The sequence below is a fragment of the Malania oleifera genome, chromosome 7 (genome assembly GCF_029873635.1).
Source record: "Malania oleifera isolate guangnan ecotype guangnan chromosome 7, ASM2987363v1, whole genome shotgun sequence".
NCBI lineage: Eukaryota > Viridiplantae > Streptophyta > Magnoliopsida > Santalales > Ximeniaceae > Malania > Malania oleifera.
In genome coordinates, this window is record NC_080423.1 from 110,619,585 (window position 1) to 110,643,358 (window position 23,774).

The window sequence follows — 23,774 nt, forward strand, 5'->3', positions numbered from 1 at the left end:
GTTAGTGGTTTATTAGATACCAATGTTGTGTTTTTCTTGGAGATTCGGATTTGGAGTTTTGTGAATTTGGATAGAATTCAATGTGTAGTCTTTTTGGTTTTGATACACGGAAATTTTGAATTATGTGGATTTAGATTCGTCATACTTCGTATTGCTTTTTGTTCAAATTCACAAAAGTTCAGGATCGAAACTCTATGCTCTTAACTCGAGACTAATGTACTTCGGAATGCATCGAGACCATGACAGTCAAAATTCCCCAAGCAGAACCAAACACACCAAAGTGATTCTTGTGCTTCCATATGCAGATGACTTTGAGAACAACAACACTGAGAGTGGCTTCTGTGGGTTGGGCAAAGAGAGGGTTTCCTTCGTCAAGAACCTCCCGCTTCAACGTCTCTTGCGCGGTACTTGTCGTCCCTCAGCTCAATTTGGCTGCAAATTTACTTATACACAATTTATATACTCAAACAACACAAACTATGACAGGCAAAGCCTGAGACAGTGCAGAAAGCGTGTGAGATTGTGAGGAGGCAACTTGCTTTGCCTCCCGAGTCCGAACTCACCCCCGAATCCGAGTTCTCAACACTTGGGGCTGACTCCCTCGACACGGTAAGCCAACCCTACGCTTTTTAGTTATGTCAATTTGACTGAACTTAACGAATCGAGTATGAGTGGAGATAGTGATGGGAGCTGGAGGAAGAGTTTGGGATCACAGTGGAGGAGGAGAGCTCTGAGAACATAAAACAACTGTGCAAGAAGCAGCTGATTTGATAGAGAAACTAGTGCAGAAGAAAGCCAAAGCTTGATAATTGTTTCAGGAGATCGATATGAATTCTCGACAACTACTTCATGGAGCTTAATTGGTTCATTTTGTTCGCAGCTTTTTATTTCTTTTGATGGGAAAATTTGACGTTCAAATCATGTCTTGTCATTTTTTTTTTCGTGCTAAGCGAACATGATGCCAGTAGCAGTGACTTGGAAAATGTGTTTTTTTGTTTTCAGCAGCCTGTTATTTTCAAGGGAAAGCAGGCAAGGGCAGTGTCCATGTACATTTTGGCTTTGGGAAACCTCTTTTTTAACTTTATGAGTATTTCTGGTTCGGATTGAAGACTGTATAGAAAACCAAATATCTAACATAAGTTAATCTAAAAATTTTGGGTAAAAAATATTGATCTTTTCGGGGACATCCTTGAATTTTCAAAATCTCATAGTTGTTGGGGATCAAACTTAGGTCACCCAAGTGGCAAGCAATAGTTGTTGGGGATCAAACTTAGGTCACCCAAGTGGCAAGCAAGAATACTCGCCACTATATTATGATTAATCAATAATGTCTACCGTCAAAAACGCTACTAAATTAGAGCGTCTATATGTTTAAGTACAACTTTTATTGGCACAATAATTTCATTTCGTAAGGTAAATAATTTCTTCAAAATAAGAGTTTTCAAGTGATTTCAGTCCTAAATCATTTTAAATATGTTGCATTGTTTCACGGAGGCATAAATTCAAATATATGTCTCATTTATCGTGAAATTCATGACTCAAAAAAGGTTAAATTGATTGCTTGTTTATTCAGAGGTTAAATAATTCAATATTTAAGGAGTATATCCACAATTCTTACATTAAAATCAAGTGTCATGAGTTCAACTGATTATTTTTATCCATGTAATTATTTTCTAAGGTAAAATTGTCTAATTTTAGACTCCCCAATTAAAATTGTTCAAACATTTCGAGTATAAACATGCATATAATTTTATTGTGGAACTCGTTGAAATGCTATAAAAATGTTGAAATTTAGTATAAAAATGAATATATATAATTCCATCTAAGAATTTTAAGCACAATATTGATAGAGAATCGATTACATTTTTCGCACATTTAATTAACTTAACTTGCTTGACCAAATTATGTCACATGCGATCATTGGAGAAAAAATATAGTGTAATTTCTTTTCATAATTTGAAATAATTGATAAATACCAAAGTATAACACTTTGGAATTGAAATCCGACTTAGTTAGATATGGACACTTTTAAAAATAATTACTAAAAAATTGACTTGGACAAATGAAGACTCTATCATGATTCATTCAAATAGATATCAATGTTAAAAGTAAATATTGAAGCTTAAAAGTGGACCAAACCTTATCTAATCCACTAGTAGGATTCTAGCAACCCTAATTAGTGGATAAAGCAAATCTCCTCCACCACTAATTGTTTAAAAAAACTATTCATGCTTAAAAACTAGTTATGGGAATAAATGCAAGCCTTCAACTACTTTACTTTTTTTCAAAAAGTATTAACAAACATTTACCTGTCAATTATTGTGAAGTCCTTTCAAATTTGCATGGGAAGAGTAATTGATTAAGAACCACTTGGCGCATTTATCTCTTTTTGTTTCTCGTAGGTTTTTTATTAAAAAAATAAAATAAAATAAAAATAATAACGCTAAACATGTAGAAAAGTCATTGAAAATTGTGATTTTTTGAATGCTCAGTTCGAATTAAGGATTTTGTTTGGAAAAAATAAAATAAAATAAAAAAGAGAAAAATTCATTTTCCATTATACTTTCTTTGTATATCGAATATCATTGAAAATAAAAAATTGTTCTAATATGATTAAAAATTAAGAAAAATTAAATATTAAGAGTGCGTTTGGATCAAGATTTTTTCTTGGGAAAAGGGAAAAAGAAATGAAAAGGAGGATGAAACTCATTTTCCATTATATTTTCCTTCTATATTAAATACTATTAAAAATAAAAATTTGTTTTAAAATAATTAAAAATATAAAAAAGTGAAGTATTGATGATGAATAGAATCAAAATTTAGTTAATAAATTTGGTGCATTTTTTATTTTCTTTTTCATTTTCTTGACAATCAAATATGAAAATGTGAATTCTTTGATATTTTCCTTTACTTTCCTTAATGTTTTCTAAGTTCCAAATGAAGACTAAGTACATGTAAAAATAAAATTTTGTTCATTAATTTGATATATTTTTTATTTTATTTTACACTTTTCTTAATGTACAGCCATAAAAAGTAAAATCTTTTTTATTTTCTTTTCCTTTTATCAATATTTTCCAAGTTCCAAACAGGCCATTAATGTTTCACTTCAATAAGGTCAAGCAATGGTAAATAGTAAATGGAACAATGTCGATAGCTCAAATTTTTTTCTTTTGTTTGATATTACTTAACAAATCAAGTTACTTTAGTATCTTTTGGCATTAAGGATTTTATTTAGAGGAAAAAAAAGAAAAAATATGATAGAAAAATCGATTTTATATTAAATTTTCTCTTTATATTAAATAGTAGTAAAAACTTTATTCTAATATGGTTAAGAATTTTAAAAAATGAGATGTTAATAATCTATAAAATCAAATTTTCATTTATTAATTTGGTACATTTTTATTTTATTTCTCGTATTTATTGATAAATAAACATGAAAAAGTAAATTTAATTTTATATTTTTCTTTTATTTCCCTAATATTTTTCAATTCCTAAATGACAACATAAAATTATTATATTTGACGTTTATAGGGCGTAGAAAATAACTAGAGTAACTTATATGTATAGGACTCCCTAAGTCCATATTATACATTGTATATTGCCACTTAGATTAGGAGCGAAGTTAATTAAATTATTTAAAAAAAAAAATTAAAGACCTAAACTAACTTTGGCCTGGCTCACAACATAAACCTCGTCCCACAAGAGAATATTTGAACTCAGAACCTATGACATAAGTGTGTCTCAAGTTTATTAATGGAATTTAAAACGATTTAGTCATTTAGAAAATCTAGAGGAAATTTTTTTGTCCAGTCCATTAATTTAAATAATACTTTATATTATAAAATAAAACATTGGGTCTTAGTTTGGGATTTGTGGAACTTTATATAAAATATAATATAGAATTACACTATGCGAGAGCAAAAATCTCGCGCCTTAAATATGAATTTTGGTATTAAATGCTACATATATTTTTTTTAGGGAAAAAATAAAAAAATTATTAAATATTTTTATGTTGTTCAACACTATTTAAAATAACAAAATGTTTTAATATAATTAAAAAAATAAAGAAAAATATTAATCGGATACAAAATTAAAATTTTGTTTATTAATTTATTATAAATTTTTTCTTCTTTTTCACTTTTAATAAAAAAAAAAAATTATTTTCCTTTCCTTTTCATTTTCTAAATGTCCAAATTTAAAAGAAAACATTGGAAAGGGTAATTATTTGAAGAGCGTATAATTAAGAATCATATCTTTGTTTGATTTCACTGCCCGCCGTTGTCCGCGAAGTGGAGTAGGCAGAAGACGAAGAGTGCGTCCTCCTAAATCGGACGGCGTCAAAACTTTCAAAGCTTCGTCCGGTCAACGTTTCTGTTTTGAGACCCCCTTCTGTCTTTTTCTTTTCACCCTGAGAACCACCCCCGATCTCGCTTCGATTTTCTCGAGAAAATCTAGCCCCCAAGAGAAAATTCCGGATTTACTCCCTACTGTCAGAGCTTATACGCACGTATACGTCCGTATACATATTTCAGTATACATATATATATTTATATATTTCTGTAAATTGAGATGGATCGAAGACGAGCTGGGAGTCCTGTGTATTCGCGGCAGTGGAGTGGTTCCAGCAGCACGGGGTCGTCGTCTCCGGCGATGTCGCCGGCGCACCCCCACTCACGGCAGCCGTCGGTCTCCGGGCTCTCGACCGTCAAGCGGACGCAGAACGTCGCCGCCAAGGCCGCCGCGCAGCGTCTGGCTCAGGTTATGGCGTCGCAGACGGCCGATGACGATGACGACGACGACGATCTAGGGTTCCGATACAGTGCTCCGCCTCCACCTCATTTCTCCAGTAATGTTAATAACAGCAGCATTCTTCCCGCAATTTCGACTGCTAGGCCTAATAGATCTCCTTCGCCTGCGGTAATTTGATTATCTGTTCCTTGTCGGTGTTGCGTTTGGGTAATCAATGTAGTTCTTGAAGAGATTTGATTGGGATTATGCGTGGTGACGCGTACTGGATAGATAGTTTGTCTTTGAATGTGTAATAGACTTGATTTGATCCCATGCTTTGCGATTCGATGTGTCTGGATGTGTCAACTTATTTGGACTATGGTCTTGTTTGCATTGCGACTTTGTGTGTTTTGAACTTATTTTGATCCTTAGCGCGGTGAAGTATAATTTGGATACGAGTTCTCTTGATCTGTACTGAAATGGAGATTTTAACCTGAGTTTTTAGTGTTTTTTTTTTAACCGATATTAGGGACCTAAATCTGGGCTATTCATTGAGCTCCAAATTTGCTTTTGAACTGATTCACGGTGTCAATTTGGTGTAAATTTGGATTTGGGGGTGTTCTGTTCAATCTGATTGGATACTTGGGCTAATTGGAAATTTCCATAATTGGATTAGTTAGGTCGGAACTTTGTAGAGCATGCTGCTTCAGTTCGCTCCTCGTCAGCTGGAAGACCATCGATGTCTGTTCGTTCAACACCATTGGTGCCTCCTAGCCGATCATCACTGAGAACTCCAGTTTCTATACCTCCAATTGAGCCTCCAACTAGTAGGCTTAATGAGAAAAGGTAGATTCATTTATTAACTCCCTCCCATTTTTATTATCTTTTTGGGGTGGAGGGGAGTGTTGGGAATGGGCTGGTTGCTAATAAAGTAGAATAATGGCTTTGGATCCTAATTGTATGTGGAGGATAATATGATTGAATGGTTCCTCAATTAGCAATGTCCCTATATCCAAAAATTTGATATTTAAACATATTTGATGCCTGGAACATACTACACCTGCCACACGTAACAAACCTACGTAACTTACCTCAATAAACTAGGAATCAAAACAGATACATGTGGGCCTATGTTAATTCAGATATTTACATTATTTTCTCATTCTCCTTCCCACTTTTTTTTTTCTGCCACCTTGAGACATTAATCTAATCACAGTTTTTGAGAATAATTTTTGGTACCACACTTATTATTATTATTATTATTATTATTATTATTATTATTATTATAACAATAACACTATTTTTTTTAATCAATGGATAAATTGCAAAACTGGTCCTCAAAGTTTTGCCAAAGTGCACTTTGATCCCTTTTATTTCAAGTTTGGGCATTATGCTCCCCCAACTAGCTACCAAATTGCAATATTCCCTGGAAATCAAATTAGCTACAGACCTTAGTCAATGTGAGAAACATGTGATTAGAGTCTATAAATGACTTTTTTGCCTTTCTGAGCTGCGAAAAATGATTTAAAAAAAAAAACCCTTGAGATTATTTTTATATTCCTCTCAGCTTTAGAGGGACAGAAGAGTAATACTAACTTCTGCTTCCCAATTTAACCATCAAGGATCACATTGCGATTTGATTGCAAGTGTTAATGAGTTAATGCTTAAATCGAAACGTCAGGGATTAAAAAAATGCATTTGGCAAGATGAGGACAAATTTGTAACTATATTTTTATGCTTAAATTGACAGCATTACTTGGTATTCACATGGCTGCTTGAATCATACTATTGGAAAATTTTTGCAGGTTTCCATCTGATATGGGATCTCTTAACACAAAAGGTACAGGAAATCAGCGGGAGGCTTCTGCACTTCGTGATGAGGTATGTTGCTCTTGTCCATCATTATTTATGTGGTCATGCTAGTTATGTGATGCTGACATATTCTTAACTTGCAGCTTGATATGCTACAAGAAGAGAATGAAATTATTCTTGACAAGGTGCATTATCCTCCTTCCCTCCTTTGCCTTCTCCATTTTTCTTTCCAAAACAGTCTTCCCTAATAATAAGAGGGAAACTAAACAGTTAGTTTTAAGCCCATAGTATTTGTGACATGTAACATTAATGCCTGACAGTTAGTTTTAAGCCCATAGTATTTTTGACATGTAACGTTAATGCCTGACTCTGCACTGCAGCTTCGTCGTGCAGAAGAAAGACGTGAACAAGCAGAGGCCAGATCAAGGGAGCTTGAGAAACAGGTCAATCATCTTAGCGATGAATTTTTCTTATTTGCAGTTTTGCAACAAAGTTACTCAACCTTGTTTATGGAACTCTATACACAATAAAGCATATTCCTGTTGTGACATATATCTTTTTAGACAAATCTTCATCTCCTTCATTGCTTACGCAAAGGCTGTCCTTGATGAGTTTACATTCAGTATATGGTTGTTCTCCCCTCCTTTTTGCCCTAATATTTATTCGCATTTAAATATATTCAGATCAATACTTTGTGGGAATTTAAATTAATTTACTGCGAGCCACTTGAATTGCATGTGAACTTTATTGATTGCAAAATACTTAAAGATAGTAAAATTTGACAGAGAATCATAAATAGGCCTTTAGAAATGCTAATTGGAATCTGAACTTTGTCTTTGAATGGTTGTTTGCATGTGTGAGAGAGAGGGATGCTGATCTTTTCATTATATATACATATATATATATATATATATATTTTTTTTTCCCACTCAAAATTGGATTACTTTATTGAGTGAAAAAATGAGGGCTTTTTTTCCTCAAGCAAAAAGGAGAAGTACACACTTAAAAAAACACACACAAAGCAAGCTATTATTTCAAGGAGAGAGAGAGAGAGAGAGCGAGTAACCATGAGCGTTTTGGTTCAAGTTATTGTTTTAACAAAGTAATGGAAGTTTTGGTTCAACTTATTTTTTAACAATGTTTTAACTAGAACCCAGGATCTGCTAGTAATTAACTTTGATACCATGTTAGATTACCACTTTACCTAAAAGCTGAAGTTGTTAGGTTGTGGGCCAACAATGTATATCAAGCTTTAACATCTATGAGATAGGATCAAGCTCGAGGCAAGTTTGAATTGTGCCCAAGCAGTTTTGGATTGGGTTGACCCCAGTTGGCCTTTGTTAGAGGTTATATATGTCTTTTGGTATTTTTATTATTGAGTGTGTTAGTATGTTCATTAGTGAGAGTTAGTGAGGGTATTATTGTCATTAGAATGTCTTTACATTTGTATTATAAATGGAGGGAGAGACCTATTTTCAAGTTAGGTCATTCATTTTTAATCAAATCTTAACGTTGTATAAGAGCATGATCCTATCTAAACCCTATTTCCCTCAGCCATTGCCGGAAAACATCTTTCCTGTGGCTGTTCTTCCTTAGTCCACCTCCATCCCATACTAAATCACAAAACCAACCATATACCCATAATTAGACCCCCCGATGACCCACCCACAAAACCCCATTTCTAGACGAGCTGGCCAAATTCCGGCAAGGCCGACCCCACGCGCCAGCACGTGAGAGCAGTCCTGGCCTTTTTTTTTTTTCTTCTTCCATGCTCCAATTCCTTCTTTAGACTATATTATCAAGCTGTTAGGCCAGTTTTTTGCTCAAAAATTCAACTTTTTTCGACTATGCACTTGTAGTACTCCGTTAATTTTTGTTCATGGTTTGTGAAAGCTTCCTTGTGAGTTTTTTTTGGAGCCGTGGCAGCATTCGTATGTTCAGTTGTGAGGCTGTGGCAGTGCTATATCCGTCGGTGAGTTGTTCACCTTGTCCGTGATTGCGTTGGTGCTTCACATGGTTTGTGCTTGTTCCAATTATTGATTGTTCTTCTTTTTTTCGGCGTGGTTGCCGTTTGTGAGTTCTGTGGCAGTGCTATATCCATCGGTGAGTTGTTCACCTTGTCCATCATCGTGTCAGTGTTTCAAATAGTTTGTGATTGTCCCGATTAGTTTTGATTGTTCATCTTGTTTTTGGTGTGATTGCTGATTTGTGAGTGTTGGGGTGGAATCTATGAATCCCAAAAATTTGTTTCCTACATCACTGCGACAAATAACGACGTAAAAGTTGGATGGAAAGATCTATGTGTGGTCTAAAAGCTATTCAGATTTATTTAGCAGAATTAGGGAAATTTGACCACTTGCTCCAGTATGAGTCTTCTTATGAGAATAGAAAAGACGTGTGGGTTCAAGAAGATGATTTGATTGTTTCGCTTTTATAGAATTCAATGGAACTACTAATTGCACAGATGTGTATGCTTCTAGATATGTGCAAGGAGATTTGGGATTATGTAACTTCTTTTCTCTAGTAACTTACACGTATGTATAATTTATCTCAGGAGTACTTTCAGTTACAACAAGGAGATAGGAGCATTGCAGATTGTTTTGGAGAGAGTAAACGTATTCATGAGGAGCTTAACGTCATGCAACCTATAACTGCCAACGTTTGTGAGATGTAGAAGCAAAGGGAGCAGATGACAGTTCTTTGTGTTCTAGCAGGCTTGAGATTGAGGTAGTTTGGTCCTAGATATTCAAGGGTGCCGGGCTGCCATCATTTAGCACACATTCTCATGTTCTTGCATCTAACTCTGAGAGGACAACCTTTGCTACACAGAGTGATTCTAGTTCTTTACCAAACTACAGCAAAAGTTATCGCAGTGGTTCGAGTAGTTGTATTGGTAGAGACGGACAAGGTTGAGGTGCTCCTTGCAAGTGCTTATTGTGGAGGGAATAATCATAGTATTGAGCAGTATTGGGGTCTTCATGGCAGACCTTCATGTTTTGCCAATGCTGCCACCACCTTTGTGGTCGAGTGGGGGGCAATGTATTGTCTCTATGTCAGAGGAAGAGTATTCCAAGTTCTAGTAGTATCAAGCGTCACAACAAGCTTCTCTTTCCATTGCATCTCTGCCCAATTAGGTAAGCACACAATATGCTTGTCATCCAATACTTCTCGTCCTAGTCCTTAGGTCATAGACTTTGCCGCCACTGATCATATCACCGGTATACCTAGCTTTTTCTCCACTCTTCAATATCCTGTAAATTTACCTTGTGTTATTCTTGCTGATGGATCCACTACTGCAATCAAGGGAAGTCTTCTTCTATTTCTCTTCCTTTGGTTTTATATATTCCCAAATTTCCTTTCAATCTTATGTCCATTAGCAAAATTATTAAATCCATGAATTGTTCAGTGATACTCTTCCCCGATTCTGTGGTTATTCAGGATTTGAATACAAGGAAGACAATTGGAGGAGGGTGTGAAGTTGGTGGGCTTTATCACTTTGAGCCGCTGTCTCCTTCTACTGCCTGCACTACTATTGCCACACCTTTCCAAATTCATTGTCGCTTGCGTCATCCTTCATTGGAAAAGTTAAAATGTCTTGTTCCTAGTTTGAGTTCTGTGTCTAGTCTTGATTATGAGTCTTGTCAGTTGGGAAAACGCCATTGTGTTTCTTTCGCTTCCTGGGTCGATAAACGAGCTGCAAGCCCTTTTATGTTAGTTTATTTAGATGTATGGGGTCCTAGTCGGGTCGTGTCCAAATTGGGTTTCCGATACTTTGTAACCTTTGTGGATAATTATTCAAGAATGACTTGGTTATATTTAATTTAAGTTTGTTCTTAGTTATTTCATGTATTTTATGTATTTTTTATGAAATGAAGACTCAATTTGGTTTGCTAGTTCGAATACTTCGAAATGATAATGCTAAAGAGTTTTTCAGTGCACAATTCACTACTTATATGACTCAGTTTGGTATTGTTTATCAATCATCTTGTGCCCACACTCAACGAAATGAGGTCGCAGAGTGGAAAAATAGACATCTTCTTGAAATCACTTGCACTTTACTTTATCAAATGCATGTACCTAAAGTGTTTTTGAGTGATGCTATACTTACTGCTTGTTATATGATCAACAAAATGCCATCCTCTGTTCTTAGTGGTAAAATTCGCTACTCCATTCTCTTTTCTAATTCACCTTTATTTTTTCTCCTTCCTCGTATATTTGAGTGTGTCCTTTGTTCATCAACTAACTCTTGGGGTAGATAAGTTGGATCCTTATGCTATAAAATTTGTCTTTCTTGGCTACTCGTATGCTCAAAAGGGACATCGTTTTTTATAGTCATGTGCTACATTGCTCCTTTGTTTCTGTCGATGTTACCTTCTTTAAGTCTACACCTTCCTACCCAGTCATTGAGCGCTTATGAGCTCAATGAGTTTTTTCCTTTGCCTAATCTTCCAGATTCTACGTTGCTGCCCTTGCCCAAGCAACGATCCGAATCTCCATGTAGTTCGGGTCCTTCTCATCGCCTTGATCATTTTGATTTGCAGATGTATTCACGACAACATCTCCAAGGAAGAGAGTCCCCTCTAGCTTCTACTACCACACCTTTGATTTCCTGATCTGATGATCATACTTTCCATGATGTTGCTCCTCCTATTGCTGTTCGGAAAGGTAAACAAACATGTACTCAACACCCCATTTCCAATTATGTTTCTTATGACTCCTTATCACCCTACTATTATTGTTTTGTCACTACTCTGTCATCTACTTCCCTTCCTAAATCTATTTCGGAAGCCTTAGCCCATTCAGGGTGGAGGGATGCTATGGTTGAAGAGATGAATGCTTTACATGACAATGGTACTTAGGACTTGGTACCGCTTCCTTCTGACAAGTTTGTGGTTGGTTGTCGATGGGTTTATACTGTGAAAGTCAATATTGATGGTTTTGTGGCTCATTTAAAGGCTCGTCTTTTTGCTAAGGGATATACTCAGGCGTATGGTCTGGATTATTCTGATACTTTTTCTCCAGTTGCCAAACTTACATCAGTATGTCTGTTCATCTCCTTGGCTACTACTTGTCACTGACCTTTGTATCAGTTAGATGTAAAAAATTCCTTCTTGCATGGTGACCTTGAGTAGGAGGTTTATATGGAGCGGCCACTTGGGTTTGTTGCTCAGGGGTAGTCAGGCTTAGTGTGTTGGCTCAAGAAGACTTTATATGGTTTAAAATAGTCTCCTAGAGCATGGTTTGGTCGTTTCAGTGCTGTAGTACTTGAGTTTTGTCTTTGACGGTGTAATGTGGATCATTCCATGTTTTATCGACATACTTCATCAGATAGGATCCTTCTTGTTGTTTATGTGGATTATATTGTTATTACAACTGATGAAGATAAAGGTATTTAGAGTCTCAAACTTTTTCTACTGACTAAGTTTTAGACCAAAGATTTGGTATCGTTCAAATACTTCTTGGGTATAGAAGTATTGAGATCTTGTATCGGAACTGTTGTCTCACAAAGGAAGTATGTTTTTGATTTGTTAGATGAAATTGGCTTATTGGGATCTAAACCGGTTGATACACCCATGGATCCTAACAAGAAGTTAATGCCAGATATGGGTGATTTGCTACCTAATCCTAGACAATACCGGAGGCTTGTTGAAAAATTGAATTATCTCACAGTTACTTGGCCGGATATATCTTTTGTTACAAATGTTGTGAGTCAATTTCTAGATTCTCTGAGGACAAGTCATTGGGATGCAGTAATTTGCATCTTGAGATATCTCAAAGGTGCTTATGGGAAAGGCCTTTTATATCATGATCAGGGTCACACTTATATCCATGGATATATGGATGCAGATTGGGCTGGATCGCCTTCCGATTGGAGATCCACCATCGGGTATTGTATTTTGGTTGGTGGTTATTTGGTTTCTTGGAAAAGTAAGAAACAAACTATGGTGGCAAGGTCAAGTGCTGAATCAGAATATAGAGCTATTGCTCACACTACATGTGAACTTGTCTAGTTGAAGAATATCTTGGAAGAATTGGGTTTTCTGCATTCTCAGCCTATGAAGTTGATGTGTGATAATCAAGATGCTCTTCATATTGCCTCCAACTTGGTCTTTCATGAGTGTATGAAGCACATTAACGTTGATTGCCACTTTGTTCGGGAGAAACTTGTGCCGAAGCTCATTACAAACGCTTATGTTGAGTCGGACATGCAGTTTGCTGATTTGTTTACCAAAGCATTAGGGGTTGCGCGTGTTAGATTCATTTGTAACAAGCTAGGAGCTTATGACATTTATGCTCCAGCTTGAGAGGGGGGGGGGGTGTTAGAGGTTATATATGTCTTTTAGTATTATTATTATTGAGTGTGTTAGAATGTTAATTAGTAAGAGTTAGTAAGGGTTATTAGAATGTATTTAAATTTGTATTATAAATAGAGGGAGAAACCTATCTTCAAGTTAGGTCATTCATTTTTAATCAAATCTTAACAGCCTTATTTTGAAATATGTAAGGATGCAAATTAGAGTGAAAGATGGATTGCTTTTGATGCTTCACAAATAACAATATACTGAGGTGATTGAAAGAACATAAACATCATATCTTATATATTCCTACTCTTTTAATTTATCTCCAGCCTTCTAATCATGCTACACCCTGATTAAAATGGGATAGTATTGTACTGAAGAGTACGGCCTATTACCTGGACCTTCAAAATGTCCCATTTATGCTTTTGGTGAAAATTGGTAATGAGGTACTTTTCACTAATTATATGTGCCTCTTGAATGTGTCCTAAAATTTCATTTTCTTTTTCTAGCAATGATGCTTAGTGATTCATTATTTTTTTTTTATTTTTTATTTTTTATTGTTTATTTATGTTCAATTCAAAATTTACAGGTAGCTTCTCTTGGAGAAGGTGTATCCCTGGAAGCCAAGTTGTTAAGCAGGTAAAATTGGTTTGGTTTAGCATATGTTATTTCCTTTATATTGTTCTGATTATGATTTCTCTTGTGATTCATCTGCAGAAAGGAAGCAGCATTGCGTCAAAGAGAGGTAAGCTGGGACTGTTGAACTGGATTTGGCACATACATGTAAATTGGCGGAAAAGGATTCATATTGCCGACCCCACCTAGTGGGACTTAAGGCTTGGATTTTTTTTTTTTTTTTGTTGTTGTTGTTGTTATTATGTAAAATTGGGATGGATAGACTTTTACCTATTGTCCTTGTTTTTCAGTATTGGTACTGAAGGTCATATACTTATTTTGCCACTCCATGATTCGTGTTACTTATTTGAAGACACTTTGTTTGGATTACAAAATTCCATTTTATGTTATCATGTGATGTTAGGGTGCTCTCTATGTTGTTTCTGTGCCAAATGTTATTCTCAGAGAGGCTGTCCTTAGACTTCAAAATGACCTTTGTCACAGGCTGCTCTTAAGGCTGTAAAACAAACTAATAATGGGAGAGATGGAGAAATAGCTGCACTTCGTACTCAGATTAATGTGAGTTACGTCTGCAACCACTTCTGACCTCTATTTATATTCTAATATACTGCTGATTCTATTCTGATTTATGCTATATTTCTTTGCCATGTCTTGCTTGCATCAGAACTTTAAAGAAGAGACTGCAAATGCTGTAGAACAGCTTCGAGAAGCAGAATCTGACGCAAAATCTCTTCGCTCCATGACACAGAGAATGATTTTAACTAAAGAAGAAATGGTTTATCCCTTGAAACTTATAGTGAGATTTATGACTAGTTGCTCAGTGGTTGATCGTATTCTTGATACTTGAATTTTAGGAGGAAGTTGTTCTGAAGAGATGTTGGCTTGCTCGCTATTGGGGTTTAGCTGTACAGCATGGTAATCAACTTGTTACAATCCAAAGAGAGGAATGAGTTGTTTAGCTTTTTGATTTCTTTTGCCTTTGTTTGTATTAGGCGAATATATCAAGGCACTTCTCTTTTTTTTTTTTTTAAATGATAAAAAAAAGAACAAGTAGAGAGACCTATCCCCCAAATTCTCCTAATTTGTGTATTCTAGTTAGAGAGGACAGTCCATTCTTTCATCAGATTATCATATGATAAATTATGAGCCAACAATACTTTAATAGCCCTATTTTATCTTTTCCTTATATTTTTTTTTCCTTTGATTTCAGGGATAGACCTATGCAGTTTTCTTCTCCTCCATGGTAGTTAAAATTGCGAACCGGATTGTAGGATCGTCCTAATTTTGCTAAAACAATCCAAATCCTACATAGAATCACAAAATGCGGGACTGCAGTCTGATCATAGTAGGATTGGTAGAATCGTGCTAGGAGTGTAAGATCCTATAAAAATTTATATTCTTCTTTTCCTAATTTTCTTGAACTATAGATTTAGTGTTTTTTCTGTATACAATTTGTACAAGAAATAGACGACCTAGAAGGTGATTTATTTTATTCAGTATTAGCAAAATTATTTGATGCTGGATGGGAAGTGGGTTATTGGATCGATCATTTTGATCCAGTTTGGAGAATGGTTTACAAGAATCGAGTCAAGGGTTTGTTGGGTCCTAAACTCCATGTATTTCGTTAATTAATAGTTACTAACTGTGTTGTGATTTGTTTGTGATAGATGTGACTTTTTAGGGGTTCTTTTGTAATTTTTTGTGTATTTTAGTCTTCCCTATGAATTAGTGTGTGGACATCATGTAAAGGCAGCTGTGTGTATCTGAAATTAGAAGTTAACACGTGTCCTTCCCCAACCCGCCTCTCCCCTGGTATCTTCTTCTCCCTCCTCTCTTTTTCCTTTTCTTCCTTCTTCTTCTTCTTCTTCCTCTTCCCCTGTTCTCTTTCTATCTCTCCCCATTTTCTTTATTGGCAGTAACCTATACTCTTGATCTGCATCATTATGAACTCATAAATTTATTTTAGTGCATTGCTGTTAAGGTTTGGATGGAATTTAGTACTCTAATGTATTTGGTGATAATTATGATAAATGAGCCATGATAAAGACTTTGATGATCTTAATGATAGTAAAGAAGAAAATTATGGTGTAAATGATGATATTAATACGGAGAAGCCAGCTTGATAGTTTGGCATTTGTTATTTGTTTGCAAAACTGTCATTTTGGCTTTAGGCATTCTTGCATTAAATGGTTTGTGTTAAAAAGTATCTTTATTTTTATGTTTTTCTCCTCCACTATAATTGTTTACTGGAGTCAGGAACGCAACAATTTGAACCTTTTGATATCTTTGTTTTATGAGGACCCTATTTTTTGAGCTACTTTAGCTGTGATCTCTTAGTTTTGAACACTTAATAGCCAAGTTTGTGGATCTATACGTTGAAATTTATGAAAATATAAAATATAGATGCATTCTATACGAGTTCATTTAATTGGTTGAATCTTTCGATCCTTGATCCAATCCTGCTAATCCCATTTTGGATCCTGATTTTAACAACCTTGTTCTCCTTCCTCAGTCCGTTCCTGATCAAACATTTCATTTTCTTATGTTGGAAATTCCAAGATTTACTCTAACTTTCAATTGAGTCCTGCGTCAAGATAAGGCATGCCTAAAACAGCTTGAGGCTCAATCTAAAATTCCTAATCCCAAAAAGGCCATTGCAATACACACTAAGGCTTATGCATTTGTACAAAAGGCAGCATACCTTGTGCTCCTTTTTGGTTGAGGCTCACACGATTTGAGTGTGAATCTCAAGTTAGAATTGGCTAAAAATTTTTAACTACATGTGTATATTAAAGGAATGTCGTAATATGAGTTAATCTCTAGAACTCTTGAACCTCAACCTTTTCCTAAAATATTTGAGAGCTGCATCTTAGATCTTGAAAATAATTTGAACTCTGTAATGTTATTGTACCTCCCTCTTGGCATGATTTGCTTAATGAATTCAAGTTAGTTTTTTTTTTTTTTGGACGGCCAACAAGCAGTTTACAAACTATATGTGATTTTTTACATTTATTTGTAATTTTCTTATTTTTTCCATATTTTAAATATATATGTAATTTGTTTACATATTTTTATCCATAAATAATTTCTCCAAAGGCTTACGTCTTGCCTCTTAAGGGTTAAACGCCTTGCATTATGCAGGCCTTTTAAAAATTCTGATAAAATATATATGAGCAGACTATAATTTCCTTAGATTTCAGGACAGGCCTAAGCAGTTTCCCCTGTTCCCCGCTACATAAATATTCAAACATTTCTTGCTCTGATGTTGGGAATTTCATGATTGTATTTGGCTTTTTATTTGTGAATTTTTTTTTTTAATTATTCAATAGTGTTTGAGTTCTTACTGCTAGTATCCTCATTTACAGGCATGTATGCTGAAATAGCAGTGTCAAAGCATGAGCATTGGTCATCTTTAGCTCCTCTACCATTTGAAGTTGTAATTTCTGCTGGGCAGAAGGCGAAGGAGGAATCCTGGGATACAGGCAAGCCCATTGATTAATCTTGATCTTATATTCTACCATCACCATTTTTCAAGATATTTTTAGGTTGTTGCTTGAAATTAGTTTAGCTGTTTCTTGTTTTTGTGTAGCTGGTTTTCAGGTTGCATGGATCCATCTATGGTACAATTTTTGGATTCTGTAGTCTATCTTGAGTCTAAAGTATTTTTTTCCTGCCCCCCGGGGGGGGGGGGGGGGCGTTTGGCCTTTCTCATTTTCTTGGGTGGCTACTCCTTGATGCCTTTTTGGTGCATATATTTTTATTTAAAAAAAAAATAGTCTTAAGCATAGGCAATGTGCTACATTGAGCAGGTGGTGATGATCCAGATAGGCGAAGCAAACTTGTTCGGGATTTGAGTGATTTAAGTGGAGAAGGAAATATTGAGAGTATGCTTTCAGTTGAAATGGGTTTGAGGGAACTAGCTTCCTTGAAGGTATTTTCTCATGGTTTTAACATCCAATTCAGTTTCTCATTCAAATGATTTTGTGATTTGTTGGATTTTCATCTGGAACATGTTACTTCTGACACCTCTTGTATTCTGTAAATGCAAACATGGGCTACAGAATTTGTGCCACTTTACACTTGTTATTTTGTTCATAATGTTTCTATGTTTCTTCCTCTTGTGAAGGAGTTATATTTAAATTGTTAAATTAATATTTGCTTCTGTTGTTTCTAGGTTGAGGATGCCGTTGTGCTTGCATTGGCACAACATAGACGCCCTAATTTGGTTCGACAATCAATCACGGGTATGATATGTTGTAACATTGTGTTGTACTCAAGATTTTCTATTTTGGATATTCATGATTAATTTAACTCCATGAACTTTGTTTTCTCTTTAATCTGTCTATGTGGAGGTTAAAGAAACATTTTAGCAGTATTTTTCAGATTGGCTGAATCCTTATTTTCCTTGTTCAGTTGCTCCTCACGCAGGCACACTGGAATTTTTATGAATTAGTGTATGCTCGTTGGTCTCATTTACAATTTACACTTGAAATTCTTCCTCCCCACATGTGATGGCTGTAGCGTCATTTTTTATTCCTGCCACCCATCTTTGACTGACTCCCCACCTTGCTCATGAAATAGCCTTTTTTTTTTTTGGTTTTTTGGTGTGGCATTATAAGACTGAAATATTCTATCTGGCCGTTACCCTTTTTTAGGTTTCAGTTTATTTTGTCAATAGTTCGTTACATGAATGATTGCTTGCATTCTCTGTTTGAATAAATATCTTATTGGAAAATGAAAATGATCTAAACATTAAAGCAACTTTTTCCTTCTTTCTATCTGAGAGAATCTATATGTTATTTTAAGTTAAAAGGGTTATAATAAAAATGCATAGTCATCTATATTTTGTTTTTCTTTATTTCAGATCCGAAGTCACCAGTGGATCCCAAGTTTATGGACGCATTTGGTAACAGAGAGATTCTGATCAGTTCTTATGCTATGTGTCAGTGTCTGTTTGATATGCTGGATTAAGAAAGTGGAGGGATACATAACAATGCTGGAGGGATGCATCTCTGTTGTGGATTTCTTTCCACCCTATGAACTCACCTTTTTTAGTGCTTGATAGTTGATATGTTTAGTTGGCTAGGCAACTTCTTAAGTTTATGGTCAAATGTTAATTCAACAAATCTTTTATGTTTATTTGCAGACTGTTTCCTTCCCTAAAAAGTTCACCACAAAAGGAAAAAGATAGAAAAGAGAAATTTGCACAAGTTAATCCTAGTTGGTTTATGTATATTTAATGGGAAATGTCAGGTCTTCTACATGCTTCTACAATGAATATCACATGCAAATGGTGTATCATTTGTGGACTGGGTTTATTCTTTCTTGATAGGCTTTAAACTCTTCAATAAGCAGTTAGCAGTTACCAGGTCAATGTGATTGAACCTTTTAGAAGGTTCATTCGTACCATTAAGTAATGTTGTCGCTCATGTGGATGAGTATAGTTCCTGCTTCAAATTTTGTTGTTATGATTGAGGGTATAGTGGCCCCCAAGTTACAGTCTGTACATTTCCAATGGGAGTTCTAGTTGTGTAGGTTCCCCCCTTCCCCTGCTTTCTCCTTCTATATTTTTTTTTTCCTTATTAACATTTAAGATGCTTATTTTATCACTAATCTGAGTTGTTTCTTCTTCCTTCTATTTATTTATTTTTTCAGAATTAAGTCAAGAGGAATCAGAAGATGTTCTTTTCAAGCAGGTGTGCTACTTTCTTATTTAAATGTTTTTGTATCTGTGTCTTTTTCCAAGTCTCTGAATTAAGACTTTAAACCCTGCAAACCATTACTTCTGTACTACTCTAGTTATCTATTTATGAGTTGACAAGGTCACTGACCGAAGAACTGTGTCATCTGGAGGCTTCCAAATATTAAAACTTTTCTAGAATTTCACTTTTATACTTAAGAAACAGATAAAAAGACAGTTCTGTCGGTTCCTTTGTAGAGATGTAATGATTGTTCTTTTCCTATGGTCTCATGCTATTTTGTAGATTGTGTACCTGTCTAGTTTTTTAGATTATGAGCAATTTATGTAAACCACTTTCCATAAAATTCTTGGATTTGTTGGATTAAGAACTATTGAACTTCTATGAAAATCCTCTGCAAAATAACATATGTCACGAAGAATTAATTGGATGTGTCACAGACCAAAACATCATTCTCCACCCACCCCCCACCATATGCATAAAACAAAACCCTAGAACTGTGAAAAACCTCAAAACACTTTAATTACACCAATAGCTGCATTTTTGTTTGGTTCTGAGAAACTGTTAATTTTAGTTGGTAAACTACAACACTAATCACTATAGAAGCTAGTAACAACTAACAAGTTAATGAAGGTTTCACAGTTTTGTGCTTCCATAAGCCAGTATGATCTGCTAACTTGTTTTGTTTTATTGAATAATTTCTAATGTACTTAGTAGAGATTGATTATTTCATGTTGGTTCACAATGCTTGGGATCTTAGAAAAACTTAAATGTGCACAGGCCTGGCTTACATATTTCTGGAGAAGGGCCAAAGTTCATGGTGTGGAAGAAGATATTGCTGAGGAGCGACTTCAGTTTTGGATCAGCCGTAGTGGGCAGTCACCGACTTCACATGATGCTGTTGATGGTAATCTACACTAGCTGTAGCCTCTTTTGACATTGTACTGAATATATATATTATAAATATCAGAGGAGCCTGGCCATAAATGACTTAGTCACCGTTTGGGAGCACTTTAAAAAAATGTGCTTATAGCGCTTATCACTTAAAATAAGCACTTCTACAAAAAATGGCGTTTGACTTGTACTACAACAAACACATTGTAAAAAGTGCTTTTCTAGAACCATTTTTTTAAGAACTATTTAAGTGAATTTTGATAAGCAATCCAAGATTGTGTTTTGGCTACTTATAAGTGACATTGTTCATAAGCAGGGTCAATTTTGTATGCGTAAGAAAATTTAGTGGCTATTTTATAATTTAAAAATTACATGAGAAGATAATCATATACTATTTTGTTTTGTATTTTATAATATTAATTATTAATGAAACATAATTCAATTCTAGAATGAAGAACTATCTATTAATTTAAAATTTTAAATTAATATTAAAAATGGAAAAATGCTAATTGAGTTAGTAATATTATTTTAACATAAATTAATATGATAATCATATGTTATAAATATAAATCAAGAACAAGATTATTAATCAAAAAATAATACTATACTATTTTTACTTGAGAAAAATATTTAAATATTAATTAAAAATAAGAGTTAACATTAATTAAAAATTTATAATATATTATTTTATTATGCATTATAACTTCCCATTAATTATTAAAATATAATTAAATTCTAGAATGAATAAAAGAACCATCTATAAATGTAAATTAACATTAAAAAAACTAAAAATTTTAATTTAGTTATTACTATTATTTTTAACATAAATTAATGTTATAATCATATGTTATAAATATACATTAATAACAAGATTATTGTTAATTAATAAATAATACTATATTATTTTAGTTAATAGAAAATTTGAATTATAAAATTAATATAATTATCATTTAAAATTTTTATTATAAAAATATTAATACTTATATTTAAAATGTATTTAAAAATACATATTAGTTACTATAATTCAATTCTGGATTGAACAAGAACTATTGATGTAAGACGGGATGAGTAACCTAGTCCTACGGGTGTCAACCCTCAATCAACATATATGAGAAACACTTTAAAATAAGAATTGAATCAAGTAAACGTGCACAAAATAAATCATGCTTTGTCTTCCCAGGTTTAAGGATTTTGGAAAGGCCTATAGTTTGATTCAAAATTCAATCCTAGATGGTTCTTTCACAAAAGAATCAAGGGACATGCCATAAAGATGCTTTTCAATCATTCAAAAAAGTAAGTCTATGTTATCACAATCATATTCCCCCAATTGACAATCAAATATGTATTTAAATGTTGGAATTAAAAGTTTCAGGGAAACTTTAGTCGACTGGGGAGTGGAAGGTCAGTCGCCTGATTGAAATTTCGGTGAGATACCGAGAGTTGAAAATGGGTCAGTCAACAGAGCCAATGGGGGTCAGTCGACTGACTGAGATTTTGGAAAAATACCGAGAGCTTTCAAGGGTCAGTCGACTGGGCCGTTTGGGGTCGGTTGACTAGGCCGTTTGGGGTCAGTCGCCTGACCCCTGACAGGCTTGAGCTAAAAATGGGATTTTTAGGGTTTTGTGAAGCGGGTGTTTATGGGATCTTGAATAAAGGTTTCAAACAAAGTTAAGGATGGATTAGAATGGGTATTACCTTATGAAATCGCTGGATATTTTACCAATGATCAATGAACATGAATCAAATCACGAAATCCTTAAGATGTTGGTGGATCGGAATAGTGGTGTTGTTGAAGTTGGATGCGAACGGCGGGAAGGATCAGAGATGGTGAAGATGTGATGAATAGATTGTTGGTCTCACACCAACTGATCTCTGAGGAGACTGTCGTAGCCACTCGCCACTCAATCGTAAGGATCGGAACAAAGCTTTGAGCTTTCAAAGGAAGAACCTTTATTCAATCAATAATAATGCTTGGCTAAAAACTCTTTTCCAGCGTTTACAATAGTAATATATATAGGGAAAAATAAAGACCTAGCAATAAATGACCTAAATGTCCCCATACAGGCATGGGAGACAACTCACTAAGTTCACAAATTAACTCACATAAGTCTCTCACAAATTAAGTACTTTACAACTCATAATGCAATTAATTAAATATAAATAAAGTTAAAAGGGAGATCCAAGCTATGTGGGGCCTAGAGAATTGTGTGGGGCCCAATAGGGTCTTGAGCTCGGAATCACAACTCGGGCTTCTTTATTTTGAAAAGTCTTCAAGTATCTCCTTAAGTTCTTTCAATGGCTAGCAAGCATTGTGGACATCTGGGGGTCGTCCACATGTCATCATGTTAGCGAACGAAAAGGAAAGTGGTTGCCAATCCTCATCAACTATTTATTAATTTAATTAAAATTTTAAATTTAATTAAGAATATTATTTTTTATTATAATTTAATATGATAATAATATGTTATAAATATACATTAATAGCAAGATTATTAATATTTTTATTTTAAAATATATTTAAAAATACATATTGGCCCTTGGTATGGGCAGGTGAGTTGAACACGGATGCAAATTCACCACCATAGCTGGGTGTGTACATCATCTGTTAGCTCATGATTGGGTCTCATTTGATTAATATTTGTTTTGTATATTTTTACAATCTGCTATATTTTGCATTGTTCTATCTGGAAGGATTTAAATGAGTGTATATTTTGTTTTTTTGTTTGGTGTTGATATAAAAGGTCTACTAATTTAAACAGCTAGCCCAAGATTATAAAATGGTCCAAAATGGTTTCTATTGGATTTTTGAATTACGTTGAACTACCTAAGCTGCATTGCTTTTATTGGGCTAGCACTCAGCCATGTTATGGTAAGGGAGCCTAGTGATTTTCTAATGTAAATTTTTTAGCCATCTGGAACTTGGAAAACAGTTTAGGAAACTTTGTCCGGACTAATTTTGACCAAAATATAAACTTATAAAGCAAGAAGAAAATCTTTAGCTTAGCTATATCTGGAAGTTAAAAGAATTTTTTTTTTATATATATTAAACATTTCTGAGGACCAAAATTGGACACAATCAGTCTGATAAATGATATGTGAATCTTACAATTAGCTGCCACCATTATGGTTACTGTGTAAAACACTGATAAGCTTCACCATTCATGGATTGTGCCCTTGGCAGTTGAGCATGGTTTGATGGAATTGAGGAAACTGGGGATTGAACAGCAGCTGTGGGAAGCATCTCGCAGGGAAATCGAGCAGCCCTTGGTCGCTAATCACAAGCCTGGTGCAGAGTCGGAGATGTCTTCATGATCTTTTGCTGCTTTGATATGCTACTCTATAAATTTTCTTTTCTTCTTCTGCTTTTCGGTCTTTTATCCCCACTTTCCTGGTTCTTTGCATACAATATCCATTCATCTTGCTAGGTTTTCTCTATATTTTTCTTCACTTTGTTGTGACATTATAAGTGGTGTCATAGTTTAGTCCCCCATACCAGAATTGAAGTCATAGGGAGTGTGGAGTTGATATTGTATTTAGGTTGTTTGTATGATAGAACACTATAAGCCATTTTGATTGTCAAATGTTTGGAATTAATGAAATTCTTGAATAGATTTTTTTGCTACTAAGTGAGCTTGGCTATGTGTTTGCGCCTTTGCGTGTGCATGCTTTTGCAAAAATAAAAAAAATGGTTGCATGAAACAGGTCG

At 34.6% G+C, this 23,774-nt stretch overlaps 2 protein-coding genes across 3 annotated transcripts; both read left to right on the forward strand.

Moving 5' to 3' along the window:
* The first annotated feature begins 212 nt into the window (after positions 1-212).
* On the forward strand, positions 213-1,099 carry LOC131160009 (acyl carrier protein 4, chloroplastic-like). Its single transcript, XM_058115291.1, has 3 exons — positions 213-404; positions 487-609; positions 682-1,099. The coding sequence occupies exons 1-3, from the start codon at positions 300-302 to the stop codon at positions 682-684; spliced, it is 231 nt and encodes a 76-aa protein (XP_057971274.1). The 5' UTR covers positions 213-299; the 3' UTR covers positions 685-1,099.
* Positions 1,100-4,255: 3,156 nt separating this feature from the next.
* Positions 4,256-23,694, forward strand: LOC131159192 (coiled-coil domain-containing protein SCD2). 2 transcript variants are annotated; one of them, XM_058113907.1, is made up of 17 exons: positions 4,256-4,917; positions 5,405-5,574; positions 6,534-6,609; positions 6,684-6,725; positions 6,921-6,983; positions 13,429-13,478; positions 13,557-13,584; positions 13,959-14,033; positions 14,140-14,250; positions 14,330-14,390; positions 16,841-16,957; positions 17,285-17,406; positions 17,650-17,719; positions 18,340-18,381; positions 19,131-19,171; positions 19,955-20,081; positions 23,250-23,694. In XM_058113907.1, the coding sequence occupies exons 1-17, from the start codon at positions 4,570-4,572 to the stop codon at positions 23,378-23,380; spliced, it is 1,674 nt and encodes a 557-aa protein (XP_057969890.1). In that variant the 5' UTR covers positions 4,256-4,569; the 3' UTR covers positions 23,381-23,694. The 2 variants fall into 2 exon arrangements, with proteins under 2 accessions (XP_057969890.1, XP_057969891.1); XM_058113908.1 differs by having other exon boundaries at positions 4,785-4,917; positions 5,409-5,574.
* The last annotated feature ends 80 nt before the right edge of the window (positions 23,695-23,774 follow it).